The sequence below is a fragment of the Bubalus bubalis genome, chromosome 8 (assembly GCF_019923935.1).
Source record: "Bubalus bubalis isolate 160015118507 breed Murrah chromosome 8, NDDB_SH_1, whole genome shotgun sequence".
Lineage (NCBI taxonomy): Eukaryota > Metazoa > Chordata > Mammalia > Artiodactyla > Bovidae > Bubalus > Bubalus bubalis.
In genome coordinates, this window is record NC_059164.1 from 32,195,825 (window position 1) to 32,218,516 (window position 22,692).

General features: G+C 37.0%; 1 protein-coding gene across 5 annotated transcripts in view; it reads left to right on the top strand.

Moving 5' to 3' along the window:
• LOC102406256 (RUN domain-containing protein 3B) overlaps positions 1-22,692 on the top strand; it is a 190,740-nt gene that overhangs the window by 12,166 nt on the left and 155,882 nt on the right. For 4 of the 5 annotated variants that reach the window (XM_025290984.3, XM_025290982.3, XM_025290985.3 and 1 more), the window contains exon 2: positions 15,922-16,037. The exons of the other annotated variant lie outside the window; for it this stretch is intronic. In XM_025290984.3, the coding sequence (XP_025146769.2) occupies positions 15,922-16,037 (116 nt within the window). The remainder of the gene's footprint in view (positions 1-15,921; positions 16,038-22,692) is intronic. 5 annotated transcript variants of the gene reach the window in all.

The window sequence follows — 22,692 nt, forward strand, 5'->3', positions numbered from 1 at the left end:
CACGGGTATACACGTGTTCCCCATCCTGAAGCCTCCTCCCACCTCCCTCCCCGTACCATCCCTCTGGGTCATCCCAGTGAACCAGCCCCAAGCATCCAGTATCATGCATTGAGCCTGGACTGGCGATTCATTTTATATATGATATTATACATGTTTCAATGCCATTCTCCCAAATCATCCCACCCTCTCCCTCTCCCACAGAGTCCAAAAGACTGTTCTATACATCTGTGTCTCTTTTGCTGTCTTGCATACAGGGTTGTCGTTACCATCTTTCTAAATTCCATATATATATGCGTTAGTATGCTGTATTGGTGTTTTTCTTTCTGGCTTACTTCACTCTGTATAATAGGCTCCAGTTTCATTCACCTCATTAGAACTGATTCAAATGTATTCTTTTTAATGGCTGAGTAATACTCCATTGTGTATATGTACCACAGCTTGCTTATCCATTCATCTGCTGATGGACATCTAGGTTGCTTCCATGTCCTGGCTATTATAAACAGTGCTTCGATGAACATTGGGGTACACGTGTCTCTTTCCATTCTGGTTTCCTTGGTGTGTATGCCTAGCAGTGGGATTGCTGGGTCATAAAGCAGTTCTATTTCCAGTTTTTTAAGGAATCTCCACACTGTTCTCCATAGTGGCTGTACTAGTTTGCATTCCCACCAACAGTGTAAGAGGGTTCCCTTTTCTCCACACCCTTTCCAGCATTTATTGCTTGTAGACTTTTGGATCGCAGCCATTCTGACTGGTGTGAAATGGTACCTCATTGTGGTTTTGATTGCATTTCTCTGATATTGAATGATGTTGAGCATCTTTTCATGTGTTTGTTAGCCATCTGTATGTCTTCTTTGGAGAAATGTCTATTTAGTTCTTTGGCCCATTTTTTGATTGGGTCGTTTATTTTTCTGGAATTGAGCTGCAGGAGTTGCTTGTATATTTTTGAGATTAGTTACTTGTCAGTTGCTTCATTTGCTATTATTTTCTCCCATTCTGAAGGCTGTCTTTTCACCTTGCCTATAGTTTCCTTTGTTGTGCAGAAGCTTTTAAGTTTAATTAGGTCCCATTTGTTTATTTTTGCTTTTATTTCCAATACTCTGGGAGGTGGGTCATAGAGGTTCCTGCTGTGATTTATGTCAGAGAGTGTTTTTCCTGTGTTCTCCTTTAGAAGTTTTATAGTTTCTGGTCTTACATTTAGATCTTTAATGCATTTTGAGTTTATTTTTGTGTATGGTGTTAGAAAGTGTTCTACTTTCATTCTTTTACAAGTGGCTGACCACTCTTCCCAGCACCACTTATTAAAGAGTTTGTCTTTTCTCCATTGTATATTCTTGCCTCCTTTGTCAAAGATAAGGTGTCCATATGTGCGTGGATTTATCTCTGGGCTTTCTATTTTGTTCCATTGATCTATATTTCTGTCTTTGTGCCAGTACCATACTGTCTTGATAACTGTGGCTTTGTAGTAGAGCCTGAAGTCAGGCAGGTTGATTCCTCCAGTTCCATTCTTCTTTCTCAAGATTGCTTTGGCTATTCGAGGTTTTTTGTATTTCCATACAAATTGTGAAATTATTTGTTCTAGCTCTGTGAAGAATACTGTTGGTAGCTTGATAGGGATTGCATTGAATCTATAAATTGCTTTGGGTAGTATACTCATTTTCACTATATTGATTCTTCCAATCCATGAACATGGTATATTTCTCCATCTATTAGTGTCCTCTTTGATTTCTTTCACCAGTGTTTTATAGTTTTCTATATATAGGTCTTTAGTTTCTTTAGGTAGATATATTCCTAAGTATTTTCTTCTTTTTGTTGCAATGGTGAATGGAATTGTTTCCTTAATTTCTCTTTCTGTTTTCTCATTATTAGTGTATAGGAATGCAAGGGATTTCTGTGTGTTGATTTTATATCCTGCAACTTTACTATAGTCATTGATTAGTTCTAGTAATTTTCTGGTGGAGTCTTTAGGGTTTTCTATGTAGAGGATCATGTCATCTGCAAATAGTGAGAGTTTTACTTCTTTTCCAATCTGGATTCCTTTTATTTCTTTTTCTGCTCTGATTGCTGTGGCCAAAACTTCCAAAACTATGTTGAATAGTAATGGTGAAAGTGGGCACCCTTGTCTTGTTCCTGACTTTAGAGGAAATGCTTTCAATTTTTCACCATCGAGGATAATGTTTGCTGTGGGTTTGTCATATATAGCTTTTATTATGTTGAGGTATGTTCCTTCTATTCCTGCTTTCTGGAGAGTTTTTATCATCAGTGGATGTTGAATTTTGTCAATCTATCTCTGCATCTATTGAGATAATCATATGGTTTTTATTTTTCAATTTGTTAATGTGGTGTATTACATTGATTGATTTGCGGATATTGAAGAATCCTTGCATCCCTGGGATAAAGCCCACTTGGTCCTGGTGTATGATCTTTTTAATGTGGTGTTGGATTTTGATTGCTAGAATTTTGTTAAGGATTTTTGCATCTATGTTCATCAGTGATATTGGCCTATAGTTTTCTTTTTTTGTGGGATCTTTGTCAGGTTTTGGTATTAGGGTGATGGTGGCCTCATAGAATGAGTTTGGAAGTTTACCATCCTCTGCAATTTTCTGGAAGAGTTTGAGCAGGATAGGTGTTAGCTCTTCTCTAAATTTTTGGTAGAATTCAGCTGTGAAGCCGTCTGGACCTGGGCTTTTGTTTGCCGGAAGATTTTTGATTACAGTTTCAATTTCCGTGCTTGTGATGGGTCTGTTAAGATTTTCTATTTCTTCCTGGTCGAGTTTTGGAAAGTTGTACTTTTCTAAGAATTTGTCCATTTCTTCCACGGTGTCCATTTTATTGGCATATAATTGTTGATAGTATAGTAGCAGTGGATAGTTCTAAAACAAGATTGAAGGTAAACTAATGAACCACTCTCACTTCTTAAAAAAAAAAAAGCCACCATTATGAATAATCTCTAATTAGGGGTTTTAAACATTGAATAGATTTAGATTCACAGATACAGAGAGCAAACCAGTGGTTACCAGTGGGTGGATGACTGGAGGAGGGGTAATGTAAGGGTAGGAGATTAAGAAGTACATGCTTTAAAAAAATTTTTTTTAATATATTTTATACTAGATATAAAGCTACAGGGATATATTGTACAGCATGAGGAATATAGCAAATAATTTCTAGTAATTATCAGTGGAATGTCAGGTAATGGTGGTGTTGGAGAAGACTCTTGAGAGTCCCTTGGACTGCAAGGAGATCCAACCAGTCCATTCTGAAGGAGATCAGCCCTGGGATTTCTTTGGAAGGAATGATGCTAAAGCTGAAACTGCAGTACTTTGGCCACCTCATGCGAAGAGTTGACTCATTGGAAAAGACTCTGATGCTGGGAGGGATTGGGGCAGGAGGAGAAGGAGACGACAGAGGATGAGATGGCTGGATGGCATCACTGACTCGATGGACGTGAGCCTGAGTGAACTCCAGGAGTTGGTGTTGGACAGGGAGGCCTTGTGTGCTGCGATTCATGGGGTCGCAAAGAGTTGGACACGACTGAGTGACTGAACTGAACTGAACTGAACTGAAAACCTTTAAAAACTGTGAAAAAAATAAGCATTGAAACGAAAAAATCTAATAGCTTCAGTAGTAGAACTGTCTATCTAGATTACTAGATAACCTGTCATTGTTATTGTTCAGTTGCAAAATATTGTCCCAATCTTTTTGTGACCTTATGGGCTATAGCCTTCCAGGCACCTCTCTCCATAGAATTTCCCAGGCAAGGATACTGGAGTGAGTTGCCATTGCCTTCTCCAGGGGATCTTCCCAATCCAGGGATCGAACCCTCATCTCCTGTGTTGGCAGACAGATTGTTTACCACTGAGCCACCTGGGAAGCCTTGATAGCTTACTTATGTTAAAATACATTACTTGAATATTTTCATTTGTTTTGGACAAAGAAGAATTCCAAAGTGATATGTGATACAGGTGTCCAGTGAAAGTATTCTTTATTAAGCTGATTTTAATTGGAAATTATTCATATAAGAAATCAAATGAATTAATTTAAGATGGAAAATTGTTTTTTGTTTGAATACTTTCTAATTTAAAGAAGTTGTAAAAAATTGTTTTGTCCTACACATACTAATGAAACTAACAAAGACTAAACACAAAGAAAGAATATTAAAAGCAGCAAGGGAGAAGCAACAAGTAACATACAATACAAACTTCATACGCTTAACAGCTGATCTTTCAGTAGAAACTCTGCAGGTCAGAAGGGAATGGCAGGATATATTTAAAGTACTGAAAGGGAAAAACTGACAACCAAGATTACTGTACCTGGCAAGGATCTCATTCAAATTGATAGAGAAATAAAAAGCTTTCAGACAAGCAAAAGGTAAGAGAATTCAGTACCACCAAACCAGCTTTACAACAGATGTTAAAGGGACTTATATAGTCAAGAAATAAAACAGAAGAAAAAAGATCTACAAAACCAACCCCAAACAATTAAGAAAATTGCAATAGGAACATATATATCAGTAATTACTTTAAATGTAAATAGATTAAATGCTCCAACCAAAAGAAACAGATTGGCTGAATGGATAGAAAAGCAAGACCCATATATATGCTGTCTACAAGAAACCCACTTCAGACCTAAAGACACATATAGACTGAAAGTGAGAGGATGGAAAAATACATTCCATGCAAATGGGAAGCAAAATAAAGTATTTTTTTACTTTCAAAAGAAAGTTTTGTTGTTGTTTTTTTTTTTACAATTCTCATATCAGACATAATAGACCTTAAACTAAAGAGCATTATAAGAGATAAGGAAGGACACTACATATTGACCAAGGGATCAATCCAAGAGGAAGACGTAACAATTGTAAATATAGAGTTGGACATGACTGAAGCGACTCAGCAGCAGCAGCAGCAACAACATAGGAGTGTCTCAATACATAAGACAAACACTAACAGACATAAAAGGAGAAATTGACAATAACACAATAATAGTAGACTTTGACATGCCACTCACACCAATGGACAGATCATCAAAGCAGAAAATTAATTAGGAAACACAAGTCTTGAATGATACATTAGATGAAATGGATTTCATTGATATCTTCAGGACATTCGATCCAAATGCAAAAGAATACCCCTTCTTCTCATGTGCACATGGAACATTCTCCAGAATCGACCACATCTTGGGTCACAAATCACACCTCAGTAAATTTAAGAAAATTAAAATCATATCAAGTATCTTCTCCAACCACGGTGCTATGTGACTAGATATCAATTACAAGAAAAAATCTAAAAAACACAAACACATGGAGATTAAACAATATGTTTCTAAAAACCAACAGGTTTATGAAGAAATCAAAAGGGAAGTCAGAAAATTTCTAGAAACAAATGACAATGAAAACATGACAACTCAAAACCTATGGAATGCAGCAAAAGCAGTCCTAAGAGGGAAATTTATAGCAATGCAATCCTACCTCAAGAAACAAGGAAAACGTCAAATAGACAACCTAACTTTACACCTAAAGCAACTGGAAAAAGAAGAACCAAAAACCCTCAAAATCAGTAGAAGGAAACATCAAGATCTGAGCAGAAATAAATGAAAAAGAAATGAAAGAAACAATAGTAAAGATTAATAAAACTAAAAGCTGGTTCTTTCAGAAGATAAACAAAATTGACAAACCATTAGCCAGACTCATCAAGAAAAAGAGAAGAATCAAATCAACAAAATTAGAAATGAAAAAGGAGAGGTTACAACAGACAATGCAGAAATACAAAGGATTATGAGAGACTATTATGAACAACCATATGGCAATAAAATGGATAACCTGGAAGAAAGGGACAGATTCTTAGAAAAGTTCAATCTTCCAAGACTGAACAGGAAGAAATAGAAATTATGAACAACCCAATTACAAGCACTAAATTTGAAACTGTGATCAAAAATCTCCCCCAAAACAAAAGCCCAGAATATAAAAGCAGCTCATAGAACTCATACCAGAAGAACAAACAACCCAATCAAAAAGTGGGAAAAAGACCTAAACAGACATTTCTCCAAAGAAGACATACAAATGGTTAACAAACACATGAAAAGACGCTCAACACTGCTCATTATTAGAGAAATGCAAATCAAAACCACAATGAGATATCACCTCATGCTGCTCAGAATGGCCATCATCAAAAAGTCTACAAACAGAAAATACTGGAGAGGGTGTGAAGAAAAGGGAATACTGTTGCACTGTTGGTGGGAATGTAAATTGATACAGCCACTGTGAAAGATAGTATGGAGATTCCTTAAAAAACTAGGATTAAAACTACCATATGACCCAGCAATCCCACTCCTAGGCATATACTCTGAGGAAACCAAAATTGAAAAAGACACATGTGTCCCATTCCTCAGAAGAAATGGAGTAGCCATCATGGTCAACAAAAGAGTCCGAAATGCAGTACTTGGATGCAATCTCAAAAACGACAGAATGATGTCTGTTCGTTTCCAAGGCAAACCATTCAATATCATAGTAATCCAAGTCTATGCCCCAACCAGTAACGCTGAAGAAGCTGAAGTTGAACAGTTCTATGAAGACCTACAAGACTTTTTAGAACTAACACCCAAAAAAGATGTCCTTTTCATTATAGGGGACTGGGATGCAAAAGTAGGAAGTCAAGAAACACTTGGAGTATCAGGCAAATTTGGCCTTGGAATACAGAATGAAGCAGGGCAAAGACTAATAGAGTTTTGCCAAGACAATGTACTGGTCATAACAAACACCCTCTTCCAACAACACAAGAGAAGACTCTACACATGGACATCACCAGATGGTCAACAGCGAAATCAGATTGATTATATTCTTTGCAGCCAAAGATGGAGAAGCTCTATACAGTCAGCAAAAACAAGACCAGGAGCTGACTGTGGCTCAGACCATGAACTCCTTATTGCCAAATTCAGACTGAAATTGAAGAAAGTAGGGAAAGCCACTAGACCATTCAGGTATGACCTAAATCAAATCCCTTATGATTATACAGTGGAAGTGAGAAATAGATTTAAGGGCCTAGATCTGATAGATAGAGTGCCTGATGAACTATGGAATGAGGTTCATGACATTGTACAGGAGACAGGGATCAAGACCATCCCCATGAAAAGAAATGCAAAAAAGCAAAATGGCTGTCTGGGGAGGCCTTACAAATAGCTGTGAAAAGAAGAGAAGTGAAAAGCAAAGGAGAAAAGGGAAGATATAAACATCTGAATGCAGAGTTCCAAAGAATAGCAAGAAGAGATAAGAAAGCCTTCTTCAGCGATCAATGCAAAGAGATAGAGGAAAACAACAGAATGGGAAAGACTAGAGATCTCTTCAAGAATATCAGAAATACCAAGGGAACATTTCATGCAAAGATGGGCTCGATAAAGGACAGAAATGGTAGGGACCTAACAGAAGCAGAAGATATTAAGAAGAGATGGCAGGAATACACAGAAGAACTGTACAAAAAAGATCTTCACGACCCAGATAATCACGATGGTGTGATCACTGACCTAGAGCCAGACATCCTGGAATGTGAAGTCAAGTGGGCGTTAGAAAGCATCACTACGAACAAAGCTAGTGGAGGTGATAGAATTCCAGTTGAGCCATTCCAAATCCTGAACGATGATGCTGTGAAAGTGCTGCACTCAATATGCCAGCAAATTTGGAAAACTCAGCAGTGGCCACAGGCCTGGAAAAGGTCCGTTTTCATTCCAATCCCAAAGAAAGGCAATGCCAAAGAATGCTCAAACTACCGCACAATTGCACTCATCTCACACGCTAGTAAAGTAATGCTCAAAATTCTCCAAGCCAGGCTTCAGCAATAAGTGAACCGTGAACTTCCTGATGTTCAAGCTGGTTTTAGAAAAGGCAGAGGAAGCAGAGATCAAATTGCCAACATCTGCTGGATCATGGAAAAAGCAAGAGAGTTCTAGAAAAACATCTATTTCTGCTTTACTGACTATGCCAAAGCCTTTGACTGTGTGGATCACAATAAACTGTGGAAATTCTGAAAGAGATGGGAATACCAGACCACCTGACCTGCCTCTTGAGAAATTTGTATGCAGGTCAGGAAGCAACAGTTAGAACTGGGCTTGGCACAACAGACTGGTTCCAAATAGGAAAAGGGGTATGTCAAGGCTGTATATTGTCACCCTGTTTATTTAACTTCTATGCAGAGTACATCATGAGAAACGCTGGGCTGGATGAAGCACAAGCTGGAATCAAGATTGCCAGGAGAAATATCAATAACCTCAGATATGCAGATGACACCATCCTTATGGCAGAAAGTGAAGAGGAACTCAAAAGCCTCTTGATGAAAGTGAAAGTGGAGAGTGAAAAAGTTGGCTTAAAGCTCAATATTCAGAAAACGAAGATCATGGCATCCCGTCCCATCACTTCTTGGGAAATAGATGGAGAAACAGTGGAAACAGTGTCAGACTTTATTTTTCTGGGCTCCAAAATCACTGCAGATGGTGACTGCAGCCATAAAATTAAAAGATGCTTACTCCTTGGAAGGAAAGTTATGACCAACCTAGATAGCATATTCAAAAGCAGAGACATTACTTTGCCAACAATAGTTCGTCTAGTCAAGGCTATGGTTTTTCCTGTGGTCATGTATGGATGTGAGAGTTGGACTGGGAAGAAGGCTGAACGCCGAAGAATTGATGCTTTTGAACTGTGGTGTTGGAGAAGACTCTTGAGAGTCCCTTGGACTGCAAGGAGATCCAACCAGTCCATTCTGAAGGAGATCAGCCCTGGGGTTTCTTTGGAAGGAATGATGCTCAAGCTGAAACTGCAGTACTTCGGCCACCTCATGCGAAGAGTTGACTCATTGGAAAAGACTCTGATGCTGGGAGGGATTGGGGGCAGGAGGAGAAGGGGACGACAGAGGATGAGATGGCTGGATGGCATCACCGACTCAATGGACGTGAGTTCACTATATGAACTCACTGAGTTCACTCAGGTGAACTCCGGGAGTTGGTGATGGACGGCGAGGCCTGGCCTTTTGTGATTCATGGGGTCGCAAAGAGTTGGACATGACTTAGTGACTGATCTGATCTGATCCCATTCATTGCAGCACTGATTACAATAGCTAGAACATGGAAGCCACCTAGATGTCCATCGACAGATGAATGGATACAGAAGTTGTGGTACATATTTACAATATACATATGGCTGTACATATACAGCCATAAAAAGGAATGCATTTGAGTCAGTTCTGATGAGGTGGATGAACCTAGAACCTATTATAGAGAGTGAAGTGAGTCAGAAAGAGATAAATATTGTATTCTAATGCGTATACACGGAATCCAGAAAAATGGTACTAAAGAATTAATTTACAGGGTTGCAGTGGAGAAACAGACTTAGAGAATAGACTTATGGACATGGGGAGAGGGGAGGAGTGGATGAGATGTATGGAAAGAGTAACATGGAAACTTATATTACCATATGTAAAATAGATAGCCAACGGGAACTTGCTGTATGGCTCAGGAAGCTCAAAAAGGGGCTCTTGATCAACCTAGAGGAGTGGGATGGGGAGAGAGCTCTAAAGGGAGGGGTATAAGTATACCTATGGCTGATTCATATTGAGGTTTGACAGAAAACAACAAAATTCTATAAAACAATTATCCTTCAATAACAGAATACATTTTTAAAATGTTTAAAAAATTGTCTTGTCCTTTTGTTGAAAGATAGTGCTTCACATTATTTTTCATGTGGTGCAGTCTGCTGTTGTCAGTCTGTTATGTAGCAATACAAGATGTTAATATGATATCTCAGTCTTAGGTGTTTACAGTTCTGTTTTACAAGCAATTTTGATAGTACACATGGGGAAAATATTTTAAAATATACCTCTCTCTCTCTGTGTCTCTCATTTTTTTACACTAAGCAAAATTTATAAAGAAAAAAAAAGTGGTAAACTCTGTCAAAAGAGACTTTTGAGTTACAGGGTGTATATTCCAGAGAAGAGGGTTGGAACTTTTTTCTTCTGTGTTTCAGTAAAGCTTTATAGAAACAGGCAACTGGTTGGTTTTTGCCTGTGGATGATAATCCGAGACTCCTGCTAAACGGGTATGTGAAAAGCTTTTTTCTACTTATAAAGGAGATTTAAATTTTAGGAAAGATGAAGGGGGAAAACACATGACTGTTGGGAATTCTTAACTGTCATGAAACTTTAAAAGAAAATAAGGTGAATTGCTGATTGAGATAGATTTGGGAGGGGTTTCTGGTATACAATAAAAGAAATAGGCTTTCCAATGAACAGATAACTGGATGCGGTGCTCATTATCATCCATAGTCACTATTTTACATTTGGGGTGGATTTTATCATGTCTCTTGGCAGCCATCTCCTTGTAGATTATTGATAATAGATACAGCAATGGCAGAGGATAGTTACCTCACCCCTTGGTAAAGACTACTTGCAATAATAATATATTATAAGGAATCCTGTGAATTTGGTGTGGTAGTAGTGGAAAGAATTCTCTTACACTTCGGATGCTTATGTGACTTTTTAAAATATCACTCATAAATGATTATAGCTATTCTGAACCCCTTTTGGTTTTGAAATGTAATGATTCTATATGCTTTAATGTACTTTGTTTATCTTCAGGTATAATTCCATATAAAGGAATATAAAAATATAGATAAGAAAATCTGATTTCGTGAAATTAATATTTTTCTGATGCATGTTTGACAAATAGTTAAGATTATGTAAGCTTGTTTTAAAGAGATGGAAATATATTTCTTTCCTACTTGATTCTTCTCTGTGTATGTGAATACATCTTTGTATATTACTAATACAGGGCCTTTAAATATTAAAGATGAATTTCTACTTTTAAATAGTTTCTTTTCTAATAAAGAGTGAGATATTTCATGAAGTCATTTTGGGGGGGGACCTGCAACAAGATTCTTTTTTTTTTTATTGAGTATAGTTGATTTATAATATCTTGTTAAAGTATACAGCACAGTGATCCAGATATATGGATGTAGATATTCCTTTTCAGATTCTTTTCCCTTATAGATTATTGCAAAATATTGAGTATAGTTCCCTGTGCTCTACAGTAGGTCCTTGTTGGTGATCTGTTTTATATATAGTAGTATGTATCTATTAATCCCAAACTCTTAATTTATCGCTTCCCCATCTTTCCCCTTTAGTAACTTGTTTGTTTTCTATGTCTGTGAGTCTCTTTCTGTTTTGCAAATAAGTTCGTTTGTATCATTCTTTTAAAAATTGCACATATAAATGGTATCATATGATACTTGTCTTTCTGTCTGGCTTACTTCACTGAGTATGATAATCTCTAGATCCATCCATATTACTGCGGATAGCATTATTTCATTCTTTTCTATGGCTGAGTAATATTCCGTTGTATATATGTACCACATTTTCTTTATGCATTCATCTGTTGATGGACATTTACTTGCTTCCATATCTTGGCTATTGTAAATAGTGCTTCTATGAACATTAGGATGCATGTATCTTTTCAAATTATGTTTTCTGAGGATATATGCTCAGGAGTGGGATTGCTGGATCATATAGTAACTCTGTTTTTAGTTTTTTCTGGAAAAGCTTTTATTTTTGACTTTGTTGTCACATTTTTTGCCTTTAATTATTTGTTGTTACTGTTATGTTAGAAACCTGTTTACTGTGGAAGGAATTAATTTAAATGGGTGTAGTGAAGATTTTTTTTTAAATGTAGTTTTGGTAAACATCTTTCTTGATATGTTTCCAAAGGGAAAAAGGTAGTTCCTGCTTTCTTAAATTTGATGGTTTTAGTCACAATCATTTTTAAAATTTCTGAACTAACAAAATTTTATTTGAACATTGAAGGTAGGAAAGAGAATCTTTTAAGACAGAGACATTTCAAAAAACAGCATTTAATTAAAAGACCCTTTTATGTAAATTTTTTACTTTTTAATTCTTATGTGAAAGCTGTTACTTAGACTTGATTTGGTATTTTTAGACATTCATCAAATTGTCATTTCATTATTTTAAAATCAGTACTCTTTGGGAAATAGATGACTAATATTAATGTCATCATTATCAGGAAATAGCTCAGCATCTGTGTGATATTTTTTAGATGTACTGAAATTCTTTTTACAGGTTTGGTTTTTATAACATGTCTTAGTTACTGGATTATGGAGGAAAAGATTCTCACTATTCTGGCATGATGGAGCTAGCTGCATAATTCTGGAGAAGTAAATGCTGAATGGGAAGACTTGGCTAGCTAGAAGTAAAAGCATGGACTCTAAAGAACTAATTTGCCTTCTGAAGTTTTGATTTGTGTTGACAGGAGGAGAGCAGGCTATAAATGATGAAGCAATGCTGGGAAACAGTAATTTCTTCATTATTAACCTTGTTATAATAGAAATTATTTGAAATGCTTTCTCAGCCTTAAAATATCTTCATGCTTGAAAATAACAGAAAATGTGTCTAATGATATGCTTTAGGATATTTACACTTTGCTTTTGTTTTGGTTTTTAGTCACATATTGACTTACAAGTAATTTGATGCTCCGAGATTCACCATTTTAGATTTTTGTCATGCACATAGTGTCCTATAGGAGATAATCTACTAAAACAACATGATAGATTCATATTGTATTGACTATTGATTGATCTGTGGCTCTTGATGCTACAAAAATATATATATTACTCTCCATGACTTTTCCTTCCTATCACTTTTACAAAGAACATTTGTTAGGTAATTTTATGTTATTCCTGGAGGACAGTAGTGGCTGAAATCTTACAAGGCTGCTACAGGTGGAAATTGAATTCTAGCTCTTTTTGGTGAAATAAGCACTCTGTTATCTTTAAATATCATTTTTAGTTCATTTTACCTGTGTGCTTACTATTTTAAATGCTATACTTTTTTGAAATTGAGGTAGATTACTGCTACCTTGAATGTGATTACAGAGTTAGATATTCCATTCTGTTCTATTAAAGATTAGAGAGACACATTGAGAAGTTTCCTTCTTTTCAGGTCAAAGATGGAGGTGGAGACTATATGGCTTTTGTTTATTCATTTTAGGAACACTTAGCATTTCTTTCTCTTATGAAATAAGAACATTAAACTTTTTTGTTATTGTTAAAAGTTTGCTGAAGATTGACAGCACTTTTCTAGTGTATTGTCAATGAAAAGGGCAGAGGAAACAAAAGTGGATTTCAAGTCCCTGCTTTAATTTGATTTTGGTTTACTTTGTTTTTATTTCTATTGATACTCATGCATTACACTTAGTATTTATCTAACTTGTCTATTAGATACAAGAGACAAACTTCCATCAATTACTTCATAGTTATTTTTTGTCTGTGCCTTTTACATAGTTGCTCCTCCATGGAGCTCCAGTTGCTGTAAATAGTACTATGCTGCTGCTACTGCTGCTAAGTCATTTCAGCCGTGTCCCACTCTGTGCGACCCCATAGACAGCAGCCCACCAGGCCCCGCCGTCCCTGGGCCTCCCGGAGTTTACCCAAACTCATGTCCATCGAGTCGGTGATGCCATCCAGCCATCTCATCCTCTGTCATCCCCTTCTCCTCCTGCCCCCAATCCCTCCCAGCATCAGGGTCTTTTCCAGTGAGTCAGCTCTTCGTGTCAGGTGGCCAAAGTATTGGAGTTTCAGCTTCAACATCAGTCCTTCCAATGAACACCCAGGACTGATCTCCTTTAGGACAGACTGGTTGGATCTCCTTGCAGTCCAAGGGACTCTGAAGAGTCTTCTCCAACACCACAGTTCAAAAGCATCAGTTCTTCGGCACTCAGCTTTCTTCATACTAACATTTTAAGTTATACAATGAGAAGAAAGTAAACACTTTTCAAACTGTTCTAGATACGTTTTTTTTTTTTTTACAAAGAAGACCCCTTAATTCTCAATATTGCTCATGTTTTAAATTACAGTGTACTAAATAATGTTTGTTTCTTCCATTTCCCTGTGCATTATAGCCAGCAGAGAGTTTTTAATGTTTTGATAAAAATTTGTGAAGGGCAGAGAATAATTGTAATTCTTTCTATTGATTATTGTGATCACACTGCATGATTTCAGTTTGCACAGTCATTTTCATATGCAAAGGGAGGACTGCCTTTATTTAACTCATATAAACAAATATCTTTATATTTTCCTTTATACTTATGTGTTGTATTTTTTGTCCTGGGTGAATGAGCATTGCCAGTAAGCCTAAAAACTAAGGAACAATTTGTACTCCTTTATCTCCCGCGCGCGTGTGTGTGTGTGTGTGTGTGTGTGTGTGCTCAGTTGCTTCAGTTGTGTCTGACTCTGCAAGCCTATGGACTGTAGCCCACCAGGTTCCTCTCTCCAGTATTCTGCAGGCAAGAATCCTGGAGTGGGTTGCCGTGCCCTCATCCAGGGGATCTTCGGGACCCAGGGATGGAACCTGCACCTCTTATGTCTCCTGCATTGGCAGGCAGGTTCTTTACCACTTGCGCCACCTGGGAAGTCCATAGTTTAACTTCCTAATTATTTAACAGTTCTCATCATTACTCCTTTTCCTACGCTACTGATTGTCTTTACTTAGACATTCACCCTTCATAGGGTGTGACTGTAAAGGGATAGTATGCTAATAAAGGGATCAGTTCAGTTCAGTTGCTTATTAGTATCCTACTCTTTGCAACCCCATGGACTGCAGCATGCCAGCTTCCCTGTCCTTCACCATCTCCCGGAGCTTGCTCAAACTCATGTCCTTCGAGTCGGTGATGCCATCCAACCATCTCGTTCTCTGTCGTCCCCTTCTTCTCCTGCCTTCAGTCTTTCCCAGCATTGGGGTCTTTTCCAGTGATACAGGGATAGCGTGAGGGAGGTGCTAGGGACAACAGAACTGCTCCAGATCCTGATTTTGATTGTGGTTCCAGGAAGGTATACATGTTAGAAATCAAGAACTTTCTTTTTTGTCTTACTGTGACATTGGCCTTTTTTGCCATTCCCTCAAAAAAGGTCTTACAAATATAACAACAGGTACTTACAGAGTGTATCTTTCAAGTCATTGTCCTATGTGCTAAGGAAGATATAAACACACAAAAGATTTGTTTCTGCCCTGGTGGCTCAAGAGGTTAAAGCGTCTGCCTGGAATGAGGGAGACCCGAGTTCTATTCCTGGGTTGGGAAGATCCCCTGGAGAAGGAAATGGCAACCCACTCCAGTACTCTTGCCTGGAGAATCCCATGGAGGGAGGAGCCTGGTAGGCTACAGTCCACGGGGTTGCAGAGAGTCGGGCACGACTGAGTGATTCACTCACTTTCACTTTAAGATAGAGATAGACAACACAAGTAATAGCAGTAAGATAAGTTGTAATCATCTCTTAAAGGAGATACAAACAAGATGCTACTTTGAGCTAGGAATATGTAGAGGATAATTCTTCATTGAAAAGATGGCATTTAAGCTGAGTCTTGGGAAATGCATTGGTATTTGGCAGTCAGAAATAGAGACAAAGGGCATTCTGAAGAGAAGGAAAAATACAGTGTACTTTACAGAGTTATAAGTTTTCCTGTTGTAGTTCATAAAAACTTGAGATCTACACTTAATGAATACTCAAATCCTATCTTAATTGATTTTGTTCTCCAAAACTCTTAAAAGCATTTTGGTTTGATGCTTAAACTCTTATAAGTTGTATTATGGCTCTGGACTTAATAATTTAGGTCATTTTGTTTATTCTGATTTTAATGGCTCTGAGGACAGTGCACTATTTCTAAGTCTTAATGCAGTCAACAGATAGTAAATATATAAGTCAAAAAGGCTGATATTTCTGTAAATTTTCTGTGTACAGAGTGAATTTGAGTATATGGAGTTTTCAGAGCATATAATCTTTTAAAACATTTCTGTAATATTTCTCTAGATTGCTTTCCTCCCATTTTTCTTACTTGGTGAATGAATCACGTTTACTTAAAAGCAATAATAATGTTTTTTTCCCCATAGGTTTTCTGTGAAGACCCTGATTGATCGGTCCTGCTTTGAGACAATTGATGATTCTTCTCCTGAATTTAACAACTTTGCAGCCATTTTGGAACAGATTCTAAGTCACCGACTGAAAGGTAATAGCGCTAATGTATTATTTGTTTTCTAACAGTTCTGTTATTAACAAGCTTGAGATTTTAGAAATTATACGGTTTAGTGTGATTTAGACTGCAGCATCTTGAGAAACAAAAAACTGTATGAACACCTAATCTTTTGGCTATGTCCCTGGTAAAGAATCTATTCTTGAATTTATACCCATTTCCAGGATGCATTAAAAATGTTGAATATTAATTGCCACATACAAGAACCAGATTCACTTTCTATATGTAATTAAAATAAAAGCTTAAATTAAAAGGTAACTCATCTTCAAAGATTACTAGTTGGTATTTTAATCAGTTTACAAAGAAGCACCAGGCGTTGTTTGCTTAATCTTTTCTTCATTAAATTTCAAAATCTTTGGAAATTTTTTAGCAGTAAGTAGATTAAAAAAGAGCTGTGTAAAAGAGATGCTGGACTTAAAAAAAAAATCAGTAAATGTATTTATGTCAGAAACATAAATCTCTTAAAATTTAAAAGAAAAAATGAAAACTGTGTTCCTTCAGACATATGATACTTTTAAATTAAAAATATACATCTGTATAATATACCTGATAACATCAAGAAATAGTATGTAGTATATACATTTTAGTAGTAATAAATGATAACTCTATCACATTAATTCAGTTGCCTACATTCCCTAAAGGAAATTTGATCATTAGATGTTTTCACTTAAGTTTTTATTATCTTTACGATCTTAATGGTATAGTAATTTCAAATAAGTAATGTTTTGGTGATATAATTTATGAGCATCTCAAATTTAATCTGAAAGTTAATTCTGTTTTTTGCTTTTTAGTGCTGAAAGCATCAATTTTTACTATAATTGTTTAAATCAGTTGAGCAGTCCTGTAGGCTTATAATAAACGGTTGAATTTAATTAAATGTTAAATGGGGTAACAAAATCTGAATTCATTTAGCCCTTTGCATCTTAAAATGGGATCCGTAAAAATCACTGGTGCTTTTCTGTTAAAGTTCATTGTTGTGTATATTTAAAGGTTTATTTATTTTTCTTAGTTTTGCTATTTAATATTTTCTAAATTTTCCATGTTACCCTTTATGAGAAAATAAGTTTTTATGAAAGCAAAGTGTCTGAAAATATTTTGAAATATTTTCAGTTACTATATTGTGTTATCATTTTTAAAACTTTATATGTAAATTTACAAATAATATTTTAAAACATGTGAAATGCAGTGATGTTTGAGGTATCTTAATGTTCCACAAAGGTTTTATCATAAGACCTTAATTCCCTTGATTTGGTATACCATTTAGCATTTAATTTGTTCACAAAATACATAAACTACAAAGAAAACAAACCATGTTGATCTAGCCATGCTGAGTGATGGGGTAGACTCACTACTATGTAAGTGGCACATCTTTCTGCCATTTTCTGAATCATTTCTCAGCAAAATACACATTGTAGACCTTTAGACTGACTTCTTCACCATAAATGTTATTTCTATAGAAGCCAGTGGACTGCTGTGTTGAGAATACAATCTCTAGTTATTTTATGGATAAGAATTCCACTAGAATGACAGTAAGAATGATGATTCTGAAATCTGTGAATTTTTTAAGCTTGGTAAGATTAATAATTTAGAACATGCTTTTAAAAAAGTTCCTGTAGATCAACTATGGTGGTCACTGCTGTTAGTATGGATATGAATCATGAAATGATCTGCAACTTTCATGATAAGGTAGTTTATTAAAGATTCAGGTGTCTAGAAAGTTTCATATAGTATTGCCCATTTTTTGCTATTCTAATATGTAACAAACTGCCTTTAGTTTTGCAAAAGTTATATAATTATTTTGATAATATAGTGTGTTCACTTATAATTTAGTTAGTGTAACAACTAATTTTTTCTGTTCTTTCCTTGATAGAAGAAGTTTAAAATGTATAATTTCCTGGGTTTACAAGGCTTACTTTTCTGTAGCTACTTTTAATTTTTTTAATAAAAAGGCGTTTAGTTTATCAGTTTTTTCAGAGGAAAAACAAAAACTCACCCCAGGCCCACTATAGGCTGTACTGACACAGGTAGCAGAGGGAGCATCATTCATTCTAACAGCCCATTATAAACAAAAAAACAAGACTTTTAAAATCACATATATTAATGTCGTCTGCAGTAATGCTGTAATAAGATGATGATCTTACTTTTCTGGAATATAGCTGTGAGCTAAGAATTGATCACAGAATGGAAAGTTCAAAGGAGCCTTAGTTCATGTCTTCACTTCAGTCATTTTTTAACTTTTGCTCTAAAGCATAATCCTTTTCTCCAGCTCACTTCCACCTCCCTTAATAAAAGTCACTGAAGATGCTGGATATGTAAGTGGAAGGTCTTGTTGAAGCTGGGTGGGAATATCAGGCATTTTTCCAGCTCAGCAGCAATCACAACCCACCTCCACAGTACCACTTCAGGCAGCACCATTAATCATAGCTTAAAAATCACTAGTCTGTCTCCTACTGAAGCAATCCACCAAGCGATATTTCCAGCTGGTGGACATACGGTCTTCATTTGAATACTTCTGATATCGGGGAACAAAGGATAGTACAGCAGCCTTATTCATTATTTTTTGGGCAGTTCAGATTGTTAGAAAATTCTGATGTATAATATAAGAAGTCAGCTTAGGTGACCGTGCTTTGCTGCCTCTTTTTAAAATTGCGAGCCTAATACATATTAAAAGTCGCTATTACGTAATCCTTTTTCCTTAGTTCCCCTTTTCTTTCTTCAGGTGAAGTATCTCTAGTTCTTTCAGTCTTCTGGAACCACTATAGTCTCATTCTTCAGTGGTTTACTGGACCTTAAAATCTGGTATTCAGAGCTGAGTAAAGTGCTTCAGATAGGGTAACTTCTGTGTTGGCTAGAGTTTGAGATTACAGTGACTTTCTGATTCCCACATCACACTTTTGTTTGTGTTTAAGTAAAGGCCAAGTAAAATCCCAAAGCTTCTAAAAGCTTAACTGTTGCTTGTCTTATGTTTTAGATTCTCTAAATCAGTTGCTAGAGATCAAGTTTGATAGGGACAAATGAAGTATTATTTTCCTAATCATTCTCATTTATTTTTTAAAAATATTTATTTATTTGGCTGTACCAGGTCTTAGCTGCCGTATGAAAGTATGAAAGTGTTAGTTGCTTAGTCATGTCCGACTCGTTGCGACCCGCCAGGCTCCTCTGTCCGTGGGATTTTCCAGGCAAGAATATTGGAGTGGGTTGTCCTGCCGTTCTCTAGGGGATCTTCCCCACCCAGGGATCAAACCCAGGTCTCTGGCATTGCAGGCGGATTCTTTACCATCTGAGCCACCAGGGAAGCCATTTGCCTTTTGCAAGATCTTTCAGTTGTGGCATGTGGGATTTTAGTTGTGGCATGCAAACTCTGAGTTGCAGCATGTGATATCTAGTTCCTTGACCAGGGGTGGACCCTGGCTTCCCTGCATTGGGAGTCTTAGCCCGTGGACCCACCAGGAAAGTCCCCTTCATCATTCATTCTAGAGATAGATAAAGTGGCTATAAAAATAAAATTTTGGAGGATTTCTACTTTCAGGAAGATAAAGTGGACATACTTTCCCCTATTTCTGCCATTAAACCCTAGACCTATAAAACACAAGACTCTGAAAGGTAGGGAGAAGAAGGCTAGGGCCTTTGGTTCCTTAGGAATGGCATAGTGGCAGGTCTCTTGGATTCTCTGCTTGCTTTATATCCAACACTGAGTACTGGATAAGCCAGTAGCCTGCGGGCATCAACAGGAGGATGCCCATACACACACACAGTCTGACAAAGATCTGCTGTCTCTAGCTAAAAGACCAGGAATAGAAGGAATAAAACACACTGGCAAGATAGAATTTTTAGACACAGTCTACTCCATTTTAGCCAAATACTACAGAAAAACTGGCATCACCCCAACCCAGACCTGAAAAGGCTGAGTGGAGAACTTAGAATTCCATCCTCATGAGAACAGAGTATCTCAGCAGCACCACAGTGTGGTATCAGAGAAGACCAAGCAGAGAGCTGGCACTTCTTCCCTCCTCACTGGTTGTGAGCCTTGTCTTCTCACCTGTTCCCATACTGTGTTCATAGAGAGCCTGGATTTTGATCCCTTGTGTCATGAAGTCACTTAGTCATGTCTTACTCTTTGTGACCCCATGGACTGTAGCCCACCAGGCTCCTCCATCCATGGAATTTTCTAGGCAAGAGTATTGGAGTGGGTTGCCATGGATTTTGATCCCTACCCAGCAGCAATGAGGTGTATTAGAGAGTTATGTCTTTGACCATCACCCAGCAATGATGAGGCTGCTCCCAGTGCATTGTCAGCCAGCCTATACTCTCACCTCCACCCCAGGATAATGAGGACTCCTCCCTGAAATGTCAGTAAAGGCCCCCAGGAAGCTTGAACTTCTCCCTCTACATGTCAGTAATGAAGTGTGGTGCCTTCCACCCCATGACCTTCCCCTGCTGGAGCAGTGTCACAGAAAGCCAGTTAAAACAGAAGGTTTAAATAAGATCCATAGTCTCATAACACAGTATGAACATATCCAGGTTTCATTCCAAGATGGCTTTTCATACCAAGAACCAGGAAGATGTGTAACAAAAGGCAATAGATGTCAATACTGATGATAAAAGGTGTTAGAATTACTGATACAGATCACAAATCAGTCATGACAAAAATGCTTCACTGAGCAATTACAAACGTTCTTGAAACAAGTGAAAAATAGAAAAACACTGCAAAGAAATAGAAGATAAAAAGAAGAAACAAGTGGAAATTTTGATACAGAAAAGTACAAAACCAAAATGAAAAGTTCTATGGTTAGGCTCAGTAGGAAAGTGAAGGGGGAAGAGGAGAGACTCAGTGAACTGGAAGACAAAGCAATCGAAACTTCCTAATTAAATAACAGAGACTCAAAATAATCTAAAATTAGAAAGAAGATACTTAAACAAAAAGCCTCATGGATCTGTGGGATCATAACAGAAGGTCTAAAATTCTTGCCATCAGAGTCCTTGAAGGAGAGAGAGAGGACAAGACTGAAAATGTACTCAAAGAAATAATGAAATTTTGCTGAAATTTGGCAAAAGATGTAAACATAGACTCAAGAAAGTTTCCTTTTATTTTGTAGTTTTCTGTTTGTTTCCTCTGCTTTTGATTTCTGTTTTTCCTATTTCCTGTGAATTGTTTCAAAACTTTTTAGAATTCCATCTTTATTAATCGATAGTGTTTTTGAGTGTATCTCTTTGTGTGTGTGTGTGTGTATAGTAGTGATTGCTCTAGGTATTATATATACATAACTTGTCACAGTCTGTTGGTATCATCATTTTCCAATGTGAAACTTAAAAACTTTACCTTCCTTCATGAGCATTACTCTCCTCTATTTATAAATTATTTTAGCTGTTTCCTGTACATACATTTAGAACCACATTAGACAGTGTTACAATGTTTCTTTCCACCCTCAAATTTAATTGAGAAAATTCCAGAGGAGAAAGCAAGTCTGTTTTTCAGGTTACAGAGGGACTTAACTGCTGTGTCATTTCTTGAGTTCCAAGGTCCCTAGTCAGTCCATTTTTTTAATTCTCCACCTTCAGAATCTTCTTCGCTTTGTTTTATATATAATGTCAGGGTTTAGGGTTGTATTTAGCAGGAGAGAGCATCTACTTTATGTTTCTGGAACCAGTAGTCTTTAATTTTTTAATGTGAATAATTGCATCAGTAGTTTTTCTAATGTTTATTCATCCATATATCCTTGGGAACAATCTAATTTGGACCCCATGTATTATTTTAATATACTTCATAAGATTTAGGATTTTTCTTTTTTTCCTTTTTGGCTCTGCTGCTTCTCGGTTGCTGTGCCGGCTTTGCTCTAGTTGTGGCAAGCAGGGGCTATTATTTAGTTGCGGTGCGTGGGCTTCTCATTGCAGTGGCTTCTCTTGTGGGCTCCAGGGTGCAGGCTTTGGTAGTTGTGGCACGTGGGCTCAGTACTTGTGGCTCCTGGCCTCTGGAGCACACACTCAGTAGTTGTGGTACACAGGCTTAGTTGCTCTGCGGCATGTGGAATCTTCGCAGACCAGGGATTGAACCTGTGTCTCCTGCACTGGCAGGCAGATTCTTTACCACTGAGCCACCAGGGCAGCCCTAGTGGTAAGCTTTGATTCTGAGTTGATGAGCAAAATTTATCATTTTTCTGTTTGATACTTGGTACTTTTTTTGTTATCAAGATTATATATACCTCATTAAATAAATGAAGGTGTTTTATCTTTTATTACCCTTGTAAGAATTTTGCATAGTCTTGAAATACTCTATTAGGGAGAATTTGCCAGTAGAAACTCTGGGTCGAGTGGGGCAGGGACAAGACAGTGCATACACAAATGCAGTTTAATGGCTAATTTACTTGCTTAATGCTTATCAGTCTATTTAGGTTGTTGATTTCTATATTCTTTTCTACAGTTGTCAGTTTCCTCTATAACTTCTTAATTATTTAACCTCTAGTTAGTTGCCATTTTTCCTTTCATTGTGACACACTTAAAATAGATGAATTCAACTGAATGGTTTAAAAAAAGTCAAAGCTCACCGAAGAGATCTAAAGATAAGTCACATGTTCATCCTTATGGCATTGTTAAAAGCTAAGATTCTGCTTTTCAAAAAAACCTTCTCCCTGTC